Below are 17277 nucleotides of genomic sequence, written 5' to 3' on the forward strand. Positions count from 1 at the left end.
CCTCTTTGACAAGCGCTTTCTGGGTGAAGCTGAGTCCCTCAGCTTGGGTGCCACATGCCACAAGCCTGAGTGAGTTGCACCCCAGTCCTGGTGGCTGTCATGTGTCCACACCCAGCTACTGGCTGCCCTGATTAGTGAGGGTACATCAGGCATATTTCCTGAGTCATCCTGGGAGCTACCTGAAGCCCCCTTCCAGCACGGGACTCTCCTCTAAGTCCCCCCACTGCCTTTAGAATGTCCCTTGGGCCTGAAAGTGTCTCCTCTGATGTTGGGTTTAGCAGCCAGAACATTCCTTAGGACAGACAGGTCAGTTACCATCTGAGATGAGGCTCACTGTAGCACACTGTGACACCCTCTCCCCACACCCACTCAAGGAAGGGCTTGTTCCCCATAAGCGACAGCTCCTCCCTCAGTAACCAGAAAGACTTTTTGTTTCTTAACCTGTTGTTACAACTATGTTTCTTACTGACCATCTTTGACAGTTCCTCATAGACATGGACTCTGGCCAGCACAGGGCACTTGAGATTAATGCATGTTTGATGCAGCCCAGGAACACGGGAAGAGCTGCTTCTAAGGCATTCAGGACGCCTGGCATTGCGCATGCATATCTGTAGACTGTGACTGGACTTACAATTACATACTTAACTCCAATCAGGTTTCTGTAATATTGAAATAAAACAGATTCAAAATAGTGGTTGTTCGGGGATGTTTTTGTCCCACTTAAAAATATATACACGGGGCTGGAGAGATCACAGTGGTTAGGCATTTGCCTTGCACCCAGCCGATCCAGGATGGACGGTGGTTAGAATCCTGATATCCCATTTGGTCCTTTGTGCCTGCCAGGAGCGACTTCTAGTAAACCCTGAGCACCGCCGGGTGTGACCCAGAAACAAAATGTGCGTGTGCACACACACACTGGGCTGGAGCGATAACACAGCGGTATGGTGCACAGAGCCAACCTGAGTTCAATCCTAGTCATCCCATATGATCCCCTGTACCACCAGAGGTGATTCCTGAGTACAGAGCCAGGAGCAACTCCTGAGCATTGCCGGGTGTGACCTAAAAACAAAAAAGGGCTGGAGCAATAGCACAGCGGGGACGGCATTTCCCTTGTACATGGCCAACCTGGGTTCAATCCCTGGCATCCCATCCCGTATGGTCCCCTGAGCATTGCCAGAAATGACACCTGAGCACAGAGCCAGGAGTAACCCTAAACACTGCTAGGTGTGCGCCCCCTAAAAAAAGTTTCCTTTCCATGCAGGTTAAAAAAAAGAAACTAATGTGGACTATGTTCTGCGGCTGTTTTTGCCTAGGGGACTGGTTCCTTTTTGTTTTTGGTGGTTCCTTCCTTGACTGCTATCTGATCTGGGGAACACTTTCTTAACTCTGGCCTTCCAGCCACCTAGGAAGGCCCATGACCCCCCTTGAGGCACCGAGCTAAAGGAATGAGGCTCTCCTTTTTCAGGGCCTGCTGTGTGCAGAGGCAGGGAAGGTGCAGAGCCTGTAGGCTAAGGGAAAGGGCAGGTCCTCCTTGACAGCTAAGTTTCCAAAGTCCAGGTGGAAAGACAACACAGCTCAAGAAAGCCCTTGTCAAGACCCACCTTTGATCTCCATTCATTGTTGGTAGCTGTCTTCAGTGCAGATAAAAGTGCTCCAGATTCTGAGTGCTCTGAAAAACCCACCAGCAGCCTCAGCTTCCTACCTACTATAGCCCGCTGGGAGCAGGACATACTGAAAGATCGATCTAAGGGTGACAGGACATCACTGGCCTTCTCAGCTCCTAGGAGAGAGAACAGGGTCAGGGCATAAGGGAATCATGAAGGCTGTGTGCTCCATATATGGGATATACATACTTTGTCAGAACCTCCCCTGAAGCACCTCCTGGGCAAGAAGTTGTGTCAGAAATATGCTGGAGAGATAGCACAGCAGTAGGGCATTTGCTTTGCACATGGCCAACCAGGAACGCAGGTTCGATTTCCGGGCATCCCATGTGGTCCTCCAAATGTGCCAGGAGCTATTTCTTAGCACAGAGCCAGGAGTAACTACTGAGTGCCTCTGGCTGTGGCACAAAAACAAAAGAAGGGAACTTTCTCTCCAGGCTTTTGCAGGGTCTGACCTTGATTGATCAAACTTTCCCTGAAGCTCAGGTTGCTAAGAAAAACAAAAAATGGGACAGGGAGAGTTAGATTAGGAAAAGCCCCTAAAGAAAGTGAATGTCATCAGGTTAGTCTGGTGCTGCATGATAAAGAGGGTGACCTTGGCCCTAGTCTGGATGACAGTGCTAGAAGACAAGCATACTAAGGTCCTACCCTGTTTTACCCATCCACCTACTTTAAATTCAGAAGGGCTCCTGTTTGCTAAGGACTCAAGATATGTCCCAGAGGGGCCAGAGAGATAGCATGGAGGTAAGGCGTTTGCCTTTCATGCAGGTCATTGTTTTGAATCCCGGCGTCCCATATGGTCCTCTGAGCCTGCAATTTCTGAGCGTGGAGCCAGGAGTAGCCCCTGAGCACTGCCAAGTGTGACCCAAAAACAAAGATCTGCCCCACAAAGACCAGAGGAGAAGAATCAGTAATGCAAAAGGCAAAGGAGTTACTGAGTTACCAGTTTGCTGGAGCCACACCTCTCTGAGGTAATGACCCTGAGGTAGGTTCTTAGGTCCCTTTTATGGGGTTAGAAATTATAGGTTATCAGTACATGTTGCATTAGCTACATTTAAACAGGTTGGCTGAAGTAGTGGAGGCAGAACTAGGGCCCCGCCAAACTTCAGGTGCAATTAAATAACATTTGTCACCCTAGGCCAGAGAGAAAGCAGTGATAGGGCATTTGTCTTGCATGCAGCTGATCCAGGACAGACGGTGGTTCGAATCCTGGCATCCCATATGGTCCTCTGTGCCTGTCAGGAGCGATTTCTGAGTGCAGAGCCAGGAGTACCCCTGAGCGCCACTGGGTGTGACCCAAAAACCAAAAATATTTGTCATCTAAAAGGCCCCAGATATTGCTAGATATCTTGCATTCCTTAAATTGGGGGGGGGGGTCACACGTGGCAGAGTTCATGTTACTATGAACTCTATGCTCAGAAATTGCTCCTGGCAGGATCAGGGAACCATATGGGATGCCGGGATTCGAACCACCGTCCTGCATACAAGGCAAATGCCCTACCTCTATGCTATCTCTCCGGCCCCTCCTTAATTTGTCCTGGTGTATGGCGAGGAAGTTCCTGGAACTGGTTGTCTTTCTGGTGCTAGTCCCTGTTCTCTGCAGCTTAAGCAGAGCAGGGTTACAGGAGCAAAATTCTAAACTTACAATCCAATATTCCCTTCTAATACTCCACTTTGGTTAAGATCTTCAAGGGGAAAGGTTTCTGCCTGTTCCTGTAATTTTATTTAAGGAGACACCTCCCATAATTAGGAGTTTCTCTTCTTTCCCTTTTCACTTAATATTTAATAAATAAATATTTATTAAATAAAATATTTTCTGAAGCTACCTATGTCCCTGGCTCCCCACTCTTCCAAGCCACTAGCAACTGATCCCTGGAACCTAAAGAACCCACAGGGAGTGTGATACCTGAATGCAGTCAGTGTGAAGCAAACAAACCAGAAAAAAAAAATCTATATATATATAGATATAAATAATATAATGTAAATATTATAAACAACATTATAAATGTATTATAAATATATACTTATATATAAGTATTATAAATATAAATAAAATATATTTTGGGGGTATATATGTATATACACACCCCAAACCAAAGTTCCAGCACAGTCTGGTAAGTAATAATACATATTTTCAGGGGTTGAAAGATAGAAACTGAAAGTGCTTTATTAGCCTAAAAGGATGATCCTGGAACCCATGACCCATCCACTAACACAAAATCAACATCCCAGGCTAACCATCATGCTGTGTAAAGGTAGCCAGAACAGGAGGGGCAGACACAGGATGGCCTCACAAATGTGGGCTCTAGGGAAACAAGATAGGGGAGTAACAGGCACATGAAAAAACAGGAACCAAGATATGGTTTCTGGGAGGAGCAGACCACAGGGGAGCATGGGATGTAAGTGGGGGGCAGACACTGGGACAAAGGTGGAGGGAGGTGGACACTGCTGAAGGGTATCATTGGTGTCGAAAACCTAGTCTTATAAACCATGGTACTTAATATGCGTGGAAATGAACTTAAGCACATCCGCTGAGCTGTAAAATAACACTCAGCTATTAACCCAAATCAAAGGCATTCCCCCAACTTCCTCTTTCCTACAAAACCTTTTCTTTTGATAGTAAAAGCCCACCTGAATTACTCACCCTTCCCACTCCTGGTGAATGGATGTTGGTTTAATAAAGAAAGGCAGTGCTGGCTTTTGACTCAGGCAGAGACCACAAGACAAAAGGAGACTGACTCCTTGACTCTCTCCTGACTGGCTTGGTTCATTAATCTTTCACGGCGACCCTGCTTCTTCAGGCCCATCCTCCTGGGTTAGAGATACTGTGTGTGGGGTGCTCTCACAAACTCGTAGATTTATTTTACACCCAACTAGTGACCTGGCATTGATCTACTTGTTGGCGATTTCCCTGTGGTGCTCCCAGACTTGGACCTGGGATAGTAACTGAGCCTCTGTTGAGAATGAGCTGACCTGGATTTGGGAAGTTTTCTCAGTTAGAACCTGGGTGTTCCCTTAAACTGGGCCCTACCTGACTGTGCTGTCTCCCACACAGATGGGGCTTTCCCACTCCACATCTCGAAGTCAGAGCTCAGCTATCCCTCACTTTCACTCTTGAGTTTAACGAGCCCTGTATGGCCCATGGTGGGTGCTGAGCACACCCAGGCAGGGTGGCTGTGGGGGTCCAGGGCATCCCACTGAAAAGCAGGCTCTGCTTCCTGCAGGCTTGTCTGGTCCTGGGGCCGCAGCAGACGGGGGTTATATGCAAGAGAATGAGCTGCAGGGGTACTGGGCATGGGGCTGCTTGGGGCAGTGACCCTTGAGCACAGCTGAATGTGACCCCAAGACAGGAGATGAGAGATGGCTCATCCCTCCTGTAGCTTTTCCCACCGTGCCAATCAATCCTGAACTCAGGACTGAGCACTGGAACCAGTGTGGGGTGTCCAGCTACAATCCATGGGTACCCGAGAAGATCCTGGTGAAGCTCAGCAGATAGACCCTCTGAAAGGCGGAATGGGACCCACCTGTCTTGAGCATCCACCAGGAGCTGGGTGGAAGCTGTCAGTGTCATCAGGAGGGTCGTGTTGTGAGGGTTCCCTGAGCGAGGAAAGCAGATGGGGTGAGGCTGGTGGAAAGGGCAGAGGGTCAGGACTAGGGGTACCCTGGACGTAAGTTCAGGTGTCTGTCTGAAGCCAGCTCCAGCCCAGAAAATGGGGATATCACGGTATCATTGAGTATCATTGCTTTGGGATCCCAGAGATTGGGGAGGTGAAGGGTGGAATCTGGGGGGCAATGAGGAGGCTGGAGTTACTGAGTTACTGAGAAAATGGGGGAGTCTCAGAGACCTGGACAGGGAAATAGCATCTGAGGACCTGAAGTGTATCTGTGGGGCATTTGTCACCACAAATGCTAGGAGCTATGTCACCTAGCAGGGGCAGAAATGTTGAGAGGGTAGAGGCTGGAGCGATAGCACAGCAGTAGGGCATTTGACTTGCACGCGGCTGACCCAGGATGGCCCTCGATTTGATCCCTGGCATCCCATATAGTCCCCCAAGCCAGGAGTAACCCCTGAGCATCACTATAACCCCTGAGCGTCACCGAGTTTGGCCCCAAAACAAAAACAAATGAGAAAGAAAAGTGTTTCCATCCAGAATTCCCGAGCAAACCCTAATAATAAAGAAAAGCCCCGAATAGCTCAACTCTTCTGAGCACCGTAAGTTTGCCTAGAAAGCCTTCGTCTCCCAGGGTGTTCCCTTCCCTCCAGCTGAACCGCAGGCCACATGCTAAGACAGATGGTGCCCGACACGGCAGGTTCTATACAAGCCATTTATTTGAAATGCCAACTAAATGTAGGATAAAGTCAGTGTTACATGCTGCAGTAACGATAGAAAAATAGAACCAGTGAAAACCTTTGTACAAGTGTAATGATGCTCAAAAGAGAAATGTATCGTTTTACAACGCTTCACACAGACGAATTCAAGTTTGGAGGTACCTAAATAAAAATACTATATATTTCTTTAAAAAACACTATGTACAATTGAAGCGTAAACAAGTTTTACAAAGTACTGGTTATGCAGGTTGTAGAAAAAACACTTGCATAGGACATGAAATCAGGTAAGAAAAATTTCTGAGCCTTTAGCGTTGAAGGCACTTGACTTAATATACCAGTAACAGCACAACCACAAGAAATGCAGTGTGGGAGCTCACCACCTCCCAGGAGAACAGAGGTGGCACCAAAACAGCAAGTGATTCAAATTCAGAAATCTTGAGCCTTTCAACTGTCCCATATTGGGGCAGGTGCTGGAGTCAGTTACCTGTCCCGGAACGCAGAAATACAGTCATAGGTGGGTACATGATGAAGTTTTTTTTCATCTCTTAGACCCACAGAAACACACAAACACAAAAGGTTCTTTCAGGACACACACACTTGCAAGTGATCGCTCTAGAGTAACGGCCACAGCATTATAATATTCAGCACATGGAAGATGAACACAGTCTGAGGGTTTCCTAGAAGATAGAAAAATAAAAAAAATTGCCAATCCAATTATAGAGCAGCGACTGCCATCTAGAAAGACGAAGGACGGTGTTTCAGAGAACATTGTTCACACTAGAGTGTTCATGGGAAATATAGTAAAATACCTTTGAGCAGTGTGCATATAACTCTTGTAGTAAGATTATCTGTAATGAGGTTGGAAAGTAAATTGCTTAGTAGACCAAGTAAACAACTGCAAAACCGGAATTAGCACCCATCACTGATGCTTAAGTAATAACTTCCAACGGAAGGTGGAAAGCCAACAGATGGTTTTTTTTTGTACAAGTCAGAGACAAACATTTCCCTTTGCACTCAGGCCTCAGGTTAAAGAAAACCCTATGAGTGTCTTAGAATTGTAAAACAAGTTATCTTACATGGGTCTCATGAAACACACTTCCCCTAAGGGGCAGATGAAATATGAAGACAATGCAGTTGGCCCAGTGGTTAGCTGAGAGCTGGAGAGTAGACTCCTTGGGGTCTACTTGAGCCTCGTTGCTGGACCTCCCTTTTTCCTCCAACCCCACCCTGTCCAACTTTAACAACCACCCAGAGAAAGTAAAAGAGGGAAGGCAATTGAAATGAAAATATTTGGGGAGCAAAAAACAAGGCCAGGCCAGGTGCAACAGCAAGGCAAACACAGGAATCTTCCAAGGTAGGGAGTCATTATTGTCAAGAGAAGGGAAAGGGGTGTGCCTAGTAAAAGCAAAAGGGATGCATGAGAGATAAGGTATCTCTGCTACTTTCTTGGGGATGAGGTTTGACTTTCCTGTGGCTGTTTTCCCCTCTGGAGAATACAGGTCACTATGAACAGCCATTCGTCACCCATACCACAAAACAAAAATCGAAGGAGAAAAAGTGACAGGATCAGAAGGAACAAGGTGGCTGGCTTGGCGATTGTCTGATGGCCTGATTGTCACCGCCACACAGCAGTGCCACACTTGAAATTTGGTTTTCAGTTCTACAAGTAGCGGGTCCAGTCTTGTGAGCTACATTTAACACAATCCAGATGATTTTGCTTTAGTGTCCCAAGAACAGATCTTTTTCGGACTTCTCATTACCTCAGTTCATCAGACTTTCCGAAAGGTTGGTAAGCAAGAAAAAAGGGGAGCTAAGGGGCTCACAAGCTGAAGCGGCTTGAAGCTAGTCAAGTTATCTGGTCACTTGATCACACAGCAGAAGTGCCACCCACTAACCTGAACATACAAACCAGCCCCTAACCCATGGAGCAAAGCTAGCTTCTCTCTACACACCCAGGCTAGTCGTTAAGTCATTCACTCACTCAAAGCAAACCACATAAATTCAATGAACAGTGGTCACTGATTTTTTTCCTTTTATACATTTGCAACAAAGTGATTGGCATCAAAGGATCTTGTGTAAGAGTAAGTAACAATCATTAGCAGGGTAAGTGATGCCAGTTTCTGCCCCAGTTAGCTCTGCTTATCTTAGCTCTAGCACAGGACTGCTTGAATCTAGAACAGGAATGGGCACACTGATATTCACCTGGCTTGTAAATATGAACCCAGGTCTAAGATGCAAAAAGCTTTTGGATTTATAGATGGATGGAAAGAAACTGGCTTCAAAGATGCTGGCATTGGGGGCGGAGCAATAGCACAGCAGTAAGGCATTTGCCTTGCATTCAGTCAACACAGAATGGACCCTGGTTCAAATCCCGGCATCCGATATGGTCCCCCGAGCAAACCAGGAATAACTTCTGAGCGCAGAGCCAAGAGTAAGCCCTGAGTATAGCCAGTGTGTCCTAAAACCAAAAACAAACAAAAAAAGATGCTGGCATTGATGATAAAGTCATCAACAATGAAAAATTGTTTTTTTCCTACCTTGCAAAAAAAAAAAAAAATAAAGGTGTCTCTGAGGCAATGTACACTTGATCCGATTGGCTATGGAGAGTCACGCAAGGTGTGGAAGAGTCCACAGGCAGCAACAGTGGTTGCCCATCTCTGAGACTTATCTTCTGCGAGGATTTTGCTTCTCAAGTCAGATTATTCCTGAGTGTCTATCCACAGGGCAAAAGAGGAAGAGAATGGAAGAGAAACTCCAGTTTCAGCTGACACCCAGCAGAAACCTACTTAATGGAAAGTGCACGTATGTTGCTTATGTGGTAGTTTGTTGCGGCTCCCTGGCCCTGCATAGTTTTTGAGTGAGTGGGAGTGATTCATAGTTTTCTATCTATATACAGACGTGGCAAAGAGGCGCCCAACACCCGGAGAAGAGCGGATGTTCCAAGTCTCTTCTTGTCAGCGCTACCTACGGCTGTGAGTGAAAATACTCAGGGAAGTGACTAGGAAATGCTGACATGGATGTGTCTACACAGAGAGGAAGGGAATTGGCCTTAGCACAAGTGGCACCCTTCCCAGGAGAGGACCTAACAGACCCTGTGTGCTCAATGGTTCAGACAAACACGACCAGCATCCCCATGGGTTCAAGTCAAGAAGGGAATGTTTCACTGGATTGGAGGGGAGGACGTTTTTTCCTTTTTCATTTTTTTTGAGTAACAAAGCATTATGCATTATACAACAAGTTTGTCTAGGACACCAAAATTCAGACACACTTTGAATAACATTTAAAAAAAAAAACAGAACATGTTAGCTTACAAATACCAAATGACATCCGTAAGACTGAAGCCCTTTTGTTTTCTGGTTTTCCCACAGAGAGCAAGACCAGGGAGACAGTGGAGCCCTTCTTTCCCCAGCCCAGCGGGAGTCGGTGCGTAGAGCCAGAAACCCCCTCAGGCTCAGCGTGGCCTTGGAATTGTCGTTCCACTTCCACACAACTTTAGGATTCCGAGAAATGAAACTGCTGCACAAGCGTGAGTCTGTCCCATGGCCCCAATATGGGCACCGCACCCCGGAGAGTGAAGCTGCGGCCCTTATCTGGCGGAGGAAAGCCATTCCCCTTCCTGTCATGGAGCCACCACACTTTGGGGTTCTGACCAGACTCCAGCTGGAGGAATAAAAACCAGTTCCCCACTTGTTAAAAAACAAAAAACCAAGAATGACATTAGGTTTCTAAGACTGAGCAGGAAGATTTCTGAAATAAGACAGTCACTGAAAAGAGAGGAGCATTTTGATGTGCTGTTCTTTGGAATATCTATAATTAAAAAATAAACAGAAGTATTTCATAAGAAAATACATCTTACTGTGCAATCCAATGCACGTGAAAATTGGTAGATGAAAGGTAAAATGCAAAAAGTATGAAAATACAGTCCTTTAAATGTTGCAATAAAGTTTAACATACTGATATAAAATTAATACAGATAAAATAGATGTACAAGTGCAAAAGAATTCCATCCTTAATAAAGAGAGGGGGAGGGAAAAAAAGTGCCAGCTTGCTTGCTCTGAAAAATGCTTCCCCACACAATTGTTCAAACATAAAACAGACAGATGCAGCATTCAAAATAACCCTCTCAGCATGCCATGTCTAATCAACATGTATATACAGAAAAGAAGGAACGAGGGGAAAAGAAATCGAGTTATCAGCTGGCATGAAGAGACCGTCTGGGAGTTGTTGGTGGCACCCGAAAGCGGAATGCTTCCCATTCTGGGCACGGGGAGGGTGTGGCCCCCTGCTCAGAGGGCTGACTTCTTGTAGAGAAAGTCCGGCTTGTTGGGCGACCTCCTACCTCGGCTCAGCGAGTCCTCCCTCTCCAGCTCAGTGACTCGCTGAGCACCATGGCCCAGGGCCCCCGTGTCAGCCAGTCTCCTGCCGGCTCTCTCATCCGGAGCTTCTGAGCCACATGGAGCCGGCTGGGAAGGCCGGTTAGAAGTCAGCCCGAAGGTCAGGTCGGTTTCCACGGTCACTCGCCCCCGGTTGTGAGCCGCAGCGGACTCAGGGGCTGCGGAGGCCAAGTCTGCCCGTGCAGGGGGCTGCTCGGCAACATCGAGGCGCACAGGGTCGCTCTTCTGCCGGTGTGGGTGTCGCTCAGGGGAGAGCGGGCAGTCTCGCCGCGCTTCTTCCTGCTTCTTGGGAGAGGCCTGACGGGGTAGGTAGGCAGACTTTAAGCCACTTGGTGATGCTTTACTGTGGCTATACAGGTCGGGACCGAAGTAGCCACCTCTGGAAGGGGAAGGGCTGCGCCTGCCAGGGGCCGGCGTGGACGGCCTGCGAGCAGCATGGGAGAAGTCATAGAAGTCCGGATACTCCTGCGGCACCTCCACTCTCTGCTCCAGTGCGTGCTTCTTCCGGGAAGTGTGTGTGTGTCTCTGGGCCACGCACGACAGGTGCTGCTGTGGAGGCCCGGGCCCAACATCAGCTACTGACTGGCTCGACTCCGTGTCCACAGCAAGTTCTGGAAGCCTCCTGTCTTTGAGGGACAGCGTGGACACGCCCATGGCGATATCTGGCATCAGGTCGTTTAGTGCCGGTTGGGTACACTGCAGCCGTAAACAAAAGGACAGGGAGGCTTAGGATACAGTGACCCTTCCTGGGAGGCTCATGTTTCTGGTTCTCCCACTATGGGATCATGTGTGGTGCCAGGGATTGACTCAGACTCAGCTTCATAGAGAACATGACCTCTCCCCCTGCCAGGGGACCTGCCCCTGAGCTTGGTCCTTGCTTCCTCAAATATGTGGCACATTGGACTGGAGCGATAAGCATAGAGGGCAGGCTGTTTGTCTTGCATGTGCTGACCTAGGTTCGACCCCCGGCATCCCACATATTCTCCTGAGTCTGCTAGGAGTAACTTCTGAGCACAGAGCCGGGAGTAATCTCTGAGTGCCACTGGGTGTTACCCAAAACAAACAAGCAAACCAACAAAAAAGTATGACACATTATGGTAACAATGATAATAAAAAGGCAACTCCCCAACTATTAACTTCCAACCAAGATAACTACCATTTTTAGCTTTTTTTTTTTTTTGGTTTTTGGGCCACACCCTGTGACACCCAGGCTATATGTTCAGAAACTGCTCCTGGCTTGGGGGACCATATGGGACGCTGGGGGATCCAACTGCGGTCCATTCTAAGCTGGTGTGCACAAGGCAGATAGATGCCTTATGGCTTGCACTACCGCTCCAGCACCCATTTTTTTAGCATTTTTAATGATTGCTTTAATCTTTTTATGTAAACTATGAGCTTGGACAGACTTAATATATGTGTCATTCTAACACAAGGCTTTGCGTCCTTACCAATTCATTTCTGGACTGGGAAGATGGACGTGACGATTATGTAGTAAGTTATGGGCTGATCAGCTACACTTTGGAGCACTGCTGAGACCTGGGTGGGTTTCTCTGGCCAGAGAAAGGCTGCTTGCATCTAGAAGCCTCCTGTCTACAGGTGAAGCCAACTTACCACTTGTTTCTCTGCTGTGACTGTTGCCGATGCAGTGGCAGTAGCCACGGTCTGTCTCCCCAGTCCAGAGGGGGTAGTACAATCAGGGGCTGCTACTTTGACACCTGGCAAATAGACTGGAGGGGGCCCAGCCTTCGGAGCTGTTCTGGAGTGGAAGAGCGAGTGATTGCAGGGGTAAGAGAAAGAGCGTGAAGGGTGCTGACTGGGAGGCCTCTGTTTCCAGCCGGCTTTGAGCTGGTTGTGGAGTGGGGTAGCAGGAGGGTGGTAAGGGGGTGGTGGTGGGGGTAAGGGGGGATGGAAGGCCACAAAAGAGTCCAGATCTGTAAACATGGTTTCTGCAGCAGGGGTGCTGTTCACACGACACCTCCCGGACTGTGACTGTCTCATCGTCAAGAGTGGACTTTCATCCCCAAAACGCTCATCAGGAAAGAACTTATGAGGATTCTGAAAAGGACCAAAAGACAAATCAGCACACTTGGCACACACTTAGCCGATTTCCTGGAAGAGAATGTAGAGACAGGGAAGTTAGATAAATACTGAAGAAAACCACATTCAGCCAGAGTAAAGGGCACAATGGCCAGTTCTAAGTTTTAGGTCAGGAGTTCAAGGGAAAATGACCTTCATACAGAGGACAGTACAAATCCTATGTCACCCGGGATACAGCAATAGAGCTCAGCTTCACCCACTACCCAGTAAGCAAGTCAGGAATCACTTACAAAAGATTCTGGGTAATGCAAAACATAGAAAACAAAACCGAATTTAAACATGCCCTTGCTAAGAAAACAGAATTACCAAATAGCAGAGGAAGAAAAGGCATGCAAATGAGGGCCCTCCTAGGACATTCTGAAAAACATTTGAGTATTCTCTGCCTGGAATAAAAACTAAGACTGGAGAACTAGCTCAGGGGCTGAAAGCACTTGCTTTGCAAGTGTGTGGCCTTGCCACCCCATGGCCACAACTGCCAAGTATGATGCTGTCAGTTCTGCTGAGGCTTTTCTGGCCACCTCATGGTCATGTGAGTAAAAGCATCACAAAAGGATGTGACCTCCAGCAAGCACTGGAGAATCTGCAACCAAGTACAAATGGAGACTTGGTGAGGGTAGTGCCAAATACGCACAACATGAGGCAACCCTGGCTTCAAGCAGCGCAGCTGAAAGAATGTACTGAACAAAGTAAAAACCACACACATGGGCAGGCATGCAAAGCTGCCAATAGCAGTCACCCTGGCAGTGTATAATGTCACCTGGATTTTGGTCCCCTATACCCCATATGGTACCGAGCACCACACTACCAGGATTGATTCCTAGGTACAGAGCTCTGAAAACAGCCAGGTGTGGTCCCAATAACCCCAACCAAAACAAAATCTCTCTAAACTCCATCCCTAGAGATGGAGCAGATGTATTTGAAGACATGATGGTCAGAAATGGCTAATCCAGGGATTGGAAAACAGCACAGCAGGGAGAGCACTTGTTTGGCATCCCATATGAGTACTGCCAGGAGTAATTCCTTAGTAGAGCGTCTCCTGTTATAGCCCCCAGACAGAACAAAAACAGTTGTGGGGTCAATTGCATCAGGATTGTGGTTCCCTGGACATAAAAGGCACTGAAGCTGTCCCCTTGGGTTCAGGTCCACCAAGAAATCCTTTTTTTTTTTTTTTTTTTGGTGGCGCTCATGGGATAGTCCTGTATCCCTGGATACAGGTGCTCAGAGGTTACTCCTGGAGGCACAGGAGACCATATGGGATGCTAGGATTCAAACCACCATCCATCCTGGATTGACTGCATGCAATGCAAATGCCCTACTGCTGTGCTATCACTCTGGCCCAAGATCCTATTTCTGACCCAAAAAGGAAAATGAAGACCATGTTTTTTTGCCTTAACCAGGTAATGACCTGGTAACAGACACAACTACAGTTGATTTATATTTTGATAAATATTTCTGGGGAGACTTACATTATAAAGTTTAAATACAAATCAATATATTAGACTAAGATACAATGTAGAATGGCAAAGAAAATAGACATGAATAGCATATTCGACCACTTTAGGGCTGAAAATCATAATAAAAATGGCAGGGTTGGGGACACCCACAATGGGGCTAAAGACAGGGCTGCGGGGCCCGTGCAGAGAAGGCACCAACCTCAGACCAGCGAGGCCCAGAGTTGGCAGCAAAAAAATAATCCAATCACTTGCTCAGATGAAATTACATTTTTTAAAGGTTCTGATTTATTGATGTGAGCAGATTACAAATGCAAGCTTTGTTTTAAGACCAAAGCAATTGCTTTTTGTATGCAATGATGAACAGAAATGAATTTTCCTGGCTTGCCTGAAATAAACAAACAACTCATTCCTTGACTCCTGTGCTCATCAGTTTGAATTGAACAGGCCAAAAAAAAAAAAAAAGGCGAGAAAACCAGGAGAGGGAAAGGCCTGTAAAACCAAGCTCTAGTGACCAAGCTAGGGATAGGGCAGAGTGAAGGGTCAGCTTTCCTGACTTCCCCTTCAACCCTGCTAACACACAGCAGCTCCTCTTTGGCACATCCCTTTACGGTAGGGACACTAACGTTTATGCGGATAAGGAACTTTCTCTGAATGCACAGTGCTGCTGAGCACAGTTCTCATGGCAGCATGCACTCTAGCCATCCTGCTACACTGCCTCTCTCCAGTTACCCAATAAGCTTGAGCTAGCAGAAAAGCGCTAGCCGGAGTGCTCCAGGGGCAAAGCCTCAGTCAAGCCAGTGTAACGGCAGCCTATGGAGGTTCCCTACCTGCAGGAGCTCGGCAGCAGCGTCCGCAAGTCCAAACTCCCTCAGCACTCGGATCTGGATCTCGTAGCTGACAGTGGCGCCTTCCCCACAGTTGAGCGCGTAGGCCCGTTGCACCTGCTCAGTGTGCCGAAGCTCCTGTAGGCGTCGGACCATATCCTTCATGAGGAGGAGACGAGGAACTGCAGGAGAACCACAGTGTTGGCCAAACACCTCATCACCCAAGAGATCCCCACTGAATGCAAAGAAAAACAGCAGCAATCTAACACTCCTTTTTTTTTTTTTTTTTTGGTCATTGTACGTCTAATGGCACAGAGACATGGCAATTTATATACTACCAATAACTTTTCAGAGTTATAAAAGTTTCACTGGAACTCTGACCGGTTAGCTCAGTTGGTTAGAGCGTGGTGCTAATAACGCCAAGGTCGCGGGTTCGATCCCCGTACGGGCCAACTTGTATAGGGGCCGGAGAGATAGCATGGAGGTAAGGCGTTTGCCTTTCATGCAGGAGGTCATCGGTTCGAATCCCGGCGCCCCATATGGTCCCCTGTGCCTGCCAGGAGCAATTTCTGAGCCTGGAGCCAGGAATAACCCCTGAGCACTGCCAGGTGTGACCCAAAAACCAAAAAAAAAAAAAAAAAAAAGTTTCGCTGGGCTGGAGTGATAGCACAGCAGTAGAGCATTTGCCTTGCATAGGGTGAACCCAGGACAAACCTGGGTTTAATCCCCGGCATCCCGTATGGTCCCCCAAGCCTACCAGGAAGGATTTCTGAGTACAAAGCCAGGAGTAACCCGAGTGTTGCCAACTGTGGCCCAAACCACCCTCACCAAAAATGTCTCATAGTGACTGAAAAAGTTCTTCCTTTAACCAAATAGCTTTCAATCTGTACTGTTAGAACAGTCTACTTAGAGCTTACTCCTGAATCTGTGCTCAGGGATCACTTCTGGTGGGTTTGGGGGATCAGATGTAGTGCTAGGAATTGAATCGAAATTATTCCTGGTGGTATTAAGGTGACATGAGATGCCAGAAATCGAATCTGGAATGGTTAAGGTAAGAGTTGTACAAGCTATACTATCTCTCTGATCCTGTCTTTATTTCTCTTATTATTCTTTAACTGAAGCAGAAATTTATAAGCAGAAAAAAAAAATTTTCCACAATGCTACAGTCTGCTTATTATAATCTTGGTGCCTGATGAAATCAGATTTTCCTTCTTCGGAAAATGCTACCAGAAAACTTTGGTTAAAATGCTCAGAAGTTGGGACTAAAATGGTGGCACAAGTGGTACGGCGTTTGCCTTTGCTTGTGCTGACCTAGGATAGACCTCGGTTCGATCCCATATGGTCCCCCCAAGCCAGGAGCGATTCCTGAGCTCATAGCCAGGAGTCACCCCTGACAGTCACTGGGTGTGGCCCCAAAACAAAACAAAACAAAAAACAAAAAAAAAGCTCATAAGTTTCTGAGACATGATAATGATACTTCTACAGCTAATTTCTTTATTATCTACTATAAGGAAAAAAGAGACACTTACGGCACTTACTTAACTTACATGTCAGCCATAAGAGTGTTATTATTCCTTTAACAGGGGTCTCAAACTCAATTTACCTGGGGGCTGCAGGAGGCAAAGTCAGGGTGATCTTTGAGTGCAAAGTCAGTAGTAAGCCTTGAACATTGTGGAGTGTGACCCAAACAACTAAAACAAAACAAAACAAAAAAAGATTCCTCTAGGGCAGGGCCACAAAATGTTGTATGGAGGGCCGCAAACGGCCCGCGGGCCTCGAGTTTGAGACCCCTGCTTTAAAAGTTAAGATATTAGTAACCAGAAATCCATCCCTTGTAATTGTTGCAGGATAACAATTGGCCTGGGGGTATATAATGCCACGGGCTGAAGGGGGGAAAGATGGGGGGGGGAGGGCTAGAAGACTTGCTAGATTGCTCCTGCTGGATGGTCCTGCCAGATTGCTGAAGAAACTGCTTACCAGACTTCTGACTCCTGCCACCTTTTGCTGCCTCTCTCCTACTGTTCTGGGCCTAATAACAACAATTTACACTGTAATAAAACTCATAGAGCAGATCTTGGGAGATGGAATCTTGGAAAAATGGTGATGACATTTTGGTTCTTGAAAAAAGGGTGATGAGATTTTGAGGGACATACACATACTCAAAAGATATAATAATACTGTCCCAATGGGTCTGATAATGTGAGATATATCCTAGGGCTATAACAGATCCAATTTCCTCTAAACCACTGGTTCTCAATAGGTAATTTTTTTTTTAACCAAGGACACCTGACCATGTTTAGAAACATGGGACTGTACCACTGGCTCTCAATAGGTGATTTTTTTTAACCAAGGACATCTGACCATGTTTAGAAACATGGGACTGTTTCTCCAGGAAGTGGGGAGAGGAGGCAGCAATGGCATGACTGTACGTGTACACACATGAAGCATACACATACACGAGTGACATGGAGTGAGTCCGGGCCAGTGAAGCTGTGAACACTTTACAATGTGCAAGAC

At 47.0% G+C, this 17277-nt stretch overlaps 1 protein-coding gene and 1 non-coding gene across 2 annotated transcripts in view; one reads left to right on the forward strand and one right to left on the reverse strand.

Annotated features, from left to right (window-relative positions):
• Window positions 1-8543: 8543 nt before the first annotated feature.
• BTBD7 (BTB domain containing 7) overlaps window positions 8544-17277 on the reverse strand; it is a 95491-nt gene continuing 86757 nt past the window's right edge. The window contains exons 9-11 of the mRNA XM_049769863.1: window positions 14764-14942; window positions 11997-12440; window positions 8544-11081 (exon numbers count right to left, since the gene is read on the reverse strand). Coding sequence (XP_049625820.1) covers window positions 10278-11081; window positions 11997-12440; window positions 14764-14942 — 1427 coding nt within the window. The 3' untranslated portion in view covers window positions 8544-10277. The remainder of the gene's footprint in view (window positions 11082-11996; window positions 12441-14763; window positions 14943-17277) is intronic.
• Window positions 15139-15212, forward strand: TRNAI-AAU (transfer RNA isoleucine (anticodon AAU)). Its single transcript has one exon. It is a non-coding gene; the product is annotated as a tRNA-Ile (tRNA).

Source organism: Suncus etruscus, chromosome 3 (assembly GCF_024139225.1).
Source record: "Suncus etruscus isolate mSunEtr1 chromosome 3, mSunEtr1.pri.cur, whole genome shotgun sequence".
NCBI lineage: Eukaryota > Metazoa > Chordata > Mammalia > Eulipotyphla > Soricidae > Suncus > Suncus etruscus.